Below are 3,456 nucleotides of genomic sequence, written 5' to 3' on the forward strand. Positions count from 1 at the left end.
CTAGCCCTTTCCATTCTGAATGTGGAATGTCATACACACATGCAAGTGTGAGGTCCAAAAAGGGCACCAGATTTTGCAGGGGCGACGGTGTCTCTTGAAGCCCAATACTCTGGAAATATGTGTTCTGATCCCCTCACCTGTCAATCCCCATTGCATGGGCTTGCTTGATACCAGTGTTGAAATGGTATCTGCCATTAGAAACCACATCATAGTACAAGTCCCCGCGTGAACCTCTAGGGCAGTAGCATGACTGACAGCCAATCTCTGCTTGATGTGCCAGGGATCCACTGTTTGCAGCTTGCTGTGGCATATCTGCTGTAAGCACTAGCAAACTGATGTTAACCAATGTCATCTCACCACTGCATAACACCCACTTCCTGGTCCTCAGCTCACTAAACGCCTCTTCAAAGGATGAAACCACATCGGCCATTTGTGCACCATGGGGACCCAGTGTCAATGTAAAAGTATTGACCACCTTGCTCCACTCATGGTACAGCAAGCCTGCAAGTGTCATATAGAATGCCTTCAACACCTGATACATGTTGTGATGAATGCCAAAGTCATCAATGAAAATCAAAATCAGTAGTGACTGCACTTGCTGGTTAACTGAGTGTCAGGCTTCCAGGTAATTCCATCCATACTCCATAACTTCAAGCTCTGCCCGCAATGAGTGCAACTTAATAGTTGATCGCAACTGCCAAGTCTTTGATGTCAGGACAAAGGGGACTCTTACTGTGGGTGACACTGGTTGTAGCCCATGATCCAAGGCCATATCCACCCTGGCATGAACAGAACAGTCTTCAATCTCCAGGCAATTATCCTCAATAAGCACAAACTCACATCTGTTCATATCCAAATCAACAGGAAGACATGATGATAGTATCACCAGTTGTACTGTCAAGACTGTCTTTCCATAATGGATTGACCTCAATTGCTTATCCACACCAACAAAGGTGACTTGACCATAATGGACATCGTCAAATAGTGTACATGCCATAGAAGTGAATTCAATGAAGTCTCCAGGAAATATGATCTGATTATACCTTGACAATGCGTACTCACCTGACACTGTGCAAACAGAAGAGCCCCATGCCCTTGAATGCCATAGCTCCTGTGGGTTATCCAAGTATTCCACCATCCCAAAATGAAGTGTGTTCATACGCTCTTGTGACTGCAAAATGGCGCTGAATAATTGATCCAAATCATACCAGAACTGTGGGGACTTGACCTGTTTCCTTCCTGTTGCACTCCTTTCAGTGGACTGGATATGTTTTGGCATGTCAATATCACATTGATGCAACAGCAACATGGGCAATTCATTGCACATGTGGACTTTCAAAGTATCCAATTTCTTAGGAAGTGCCCGCACTTCCTCACAATCCAATAGGCACAGCACCTCTCACAGTTGGCTATATGTGTCACATGAAATACATGCACTCTCTGCCCACAGTGCCAATGCAAAATGGAATCATGGCAGTCCACCGGGCCCTGGATCTTTATATGAGTGATATGGAAAAGGCTTTTCCAAGTGTTTCATATTCATACCCTTTGGATTTGAGGTCAGATGGATTGTTGGGTGACTGTCAGATTCTATGCAATGCACGCATGTCAAGGGAATGGGCATCATGCCTGTGATGATTGCTAAGGTTAGAGAGGTCAAGGAATGTATGGAAATCTGACTGGGTCACCTGAACTTCAATGGGCTCCAGTATTATGCTGACTTTGCCCCCAGTGTTTAGACTGGGATGGCTTCCATGAAACATCATCATCAAGTCTCCGTTTACGCGGTACCATTTTGTTGTTGATGAAGTTCAAGTGCATGGAGCATTCCTACTCCCTCTAAATGCGCCATGGAACAACATCATCCCGGTCCACCACATTAGACCTATTCTGGCAATCACATGTACTCCTGAGTAGAGCTCTGCTGGAAAGCATACATGAGGTTATAGAGTGTTTGATAGGTCATTGTAGGTAGTGTCAGGCGCTTCATTCATTAAAGGTCCCTATTATCTATCTACATGTGTATATATTATTTGTATATATATATATATATATATATACAGACTCTGTCGAGCTATAGGAAGTACACCACACCCAATATGAATGCACAAGTAACATGATATAAAACAAATAACATTCATTACAGCTAGTTTCATTCTAAATCATCTGTCTCAAATAATCTCCTGCCTCCCTGGTTCAAGTCATTTTCTGTTGTGAGTGTCTCCTGATTCACTTCTTCATCTTCATGTATATATCCCAAACCATCATCAACATAATTGCCATTCTCATCAACATAGTTGTCATCATCATGCTCATCATCATGCTCATCATCATTGCTGTATCCTTCTTGATGTAGAGCCTCATCACTGACTTCCCCATTGCTGTCCTCATTCATGTCCATGGTATCATGTCTCCATTGACAACGCCTGACTGAGTCCACATGCATTGGAAAATCATGCACTGTTATCTCAATCTGCATAGCCTTCTGTCATGTATACAGCCCGTCAAACACGCTGAGAAGTGACCCACAGTCATATCTACATAGCCTGGGGTCTCGCTGATTCTGTCTTCCATACAGGGAACACAGCCTAGCCCGTGCAATGAGCTGTATACAGACATCTGGCATGGCACAGATTAGAAAAAAGCCAAGGGGGCAATTGGAGGACAACTCACATCTGGCCCATCAAATCCCATTTGGAGAACATTCATTCCATCTAACAACTTCTTCTGCCCATGGGAAGACATGAGACAGCCACCACTCCTGGAAATGCTCTGACAACCACGCACCCAGTATCTTAAAATCTTGCACTTCTGACAGTCTATCCCCTGCAATCACTGCAATGTCTCTAAACACACAGTCTGCCTCAGTCAACATTTGATTCTTCCATGTCTTGTACAGATCATGGACTTTTTGCACAGCAGTCCTGAACATTGCATCATTGGCAGACATTGAAGGAAAAACATGCTCAACAGGTTCCTCAACCTCCTGATTGTTGAGACTCATGATAAACTGCTGTCAAGCAAGCTGGTCAAGCTTCAGGAAGGCATCATGTGCAGATATTTAGGTGTGGCTTCCATCATCACAATGCATGAAGAAAAAGCTACCATCTGAATCAATGGACCCTGCCTCACTGCCAGGAGCTTCAGGCAATGACAGCAGACCTAATATTCAATTTGCTGTATGCACTTTTCTAGGTACAGGCAGGGCATGGGAAACCTGGTTTGGGCCTGGATGTGGCGTGCTAGGTCCAGCCTGGGCACTGGATGGGCTCCGGGTCTGTTGTAGAGTAGGAGGCCTGGTACTTGTCACCAGTGCATCCCGAGGCGATTGTGAGACACGGGGTGGCATTACCTGGGCCAGTGGCCTGGTACTTGTCACCAGTGCATCATGAGGTGATTGCATTGGCTGGACCTGCAGTGTTCTTTGTGCTTGCTGTACAGGAGTATCAAGTGCTC

The 3,456-nt window shown here is 45.0% G+C and overlaps 3 protein-coding genes across 3 annotated transcripts; all 3 read right to left on the reverse strand.

The window, feature by feature from the left end:
- Positions 1-380: 380 nt before the first annotated feature.
- ASPGLDRAFT_327768 (uncharacterized protein) lies at positions 381-1,778 on the reverse strand. Its single transcript, XM_022544221.1, has 3 exons — positions 1,689-1,778; positions 734-1,488; positions 381-657 (listed from the first exon to the last, which is right to left on the reverse strand). Exons 2-3 carry the CDS (start codon positions 1,325-1,327, stop codon positions 580-582), a joined length of 672 nt encoding a protein of 223 aa, XP_022401067.1. The 5' UTR covers positions 1,328-1,488; positions 1,689-1,778; the 3' UTR covers positions 381-579.
- Positions 1,779-2,171: 393 nt separating this feature from the next.
- ASPGLDRAFT_35638 (uncharacterized protein) lies at positions 2,172-2,401 on the reverse strand (the record flags this gene model as incomplete). The annotated part of the gene is made up of 2 exons (XM_022544586.1): positions 2,172-2,191; positions 2,263-2,401. 2 exons carry the CDS (start codon positions 2,399-2,401, stop codon positions 2,172-2,174), a joined length of 159 nt encoding a protein of 52 aa, XP_022401068.1.
- A 240-nt stretch (positions 2,402-2,641) lies between these two features.
- Positions 2,642-3,086, reverse strand: ASPGLDRAFT_327773 (uncharacterized protein). The gene has a single exon (XM_022544223.1). It carries the CDS (start codon positions 3,002-3,004, stop codon positions 2,684-2,686), a length of 321 nt encoding a protein of 106 aa, XP_022401069.1. The 5' UTR covers positions 3,005-3,086; the 3' UTR covers positions 2,642-2,683.
- Positions 3,087-3,456: the final 370 nt, after the last annotated feature.

This window comes from Aspergillus glaucus, assembly GCF_001890805.1.
Source record: "Aspergillus glaucus CBS 516.65 unplaced genomic scaffold ASPGLscaffold_10, whole genome shotgun sequence".
In the NCBI taxonomy this organism is placed as follows: Eukaryota; Fungi; Ascomycota; class Eurotiomycetes; order Eurotiales; family Aspergillaceae; genus Aspergillus; species Aspergillus glaucus.

Excerpts from the sequence above, each read along its gene's own strand:
- ASPGLDRAFT_327768 (XM_022544221.1), bottom strand. The coding sequence starts at position 1,327 with ATGTGCAATGAATTGCCCATGTTGCTGTTGCATCAATGTGATATTGAC. Across the intron at positions 658-733 it reads TACAACCAGTGTCACCCACA|AGCTTGAAGTTATGGAGTAT; the intron begins GTAAGAGTCCCC and ends CATTGCGGGCAG.
- ASPGLDRAFT_327773 (XM_022544223.1), bottom strand. The coding sequence starts at position 3,004 with ATGAGTCTCAACAATCAGGAGGTTGAGGAACCTGTTGAGCATGTTTTT.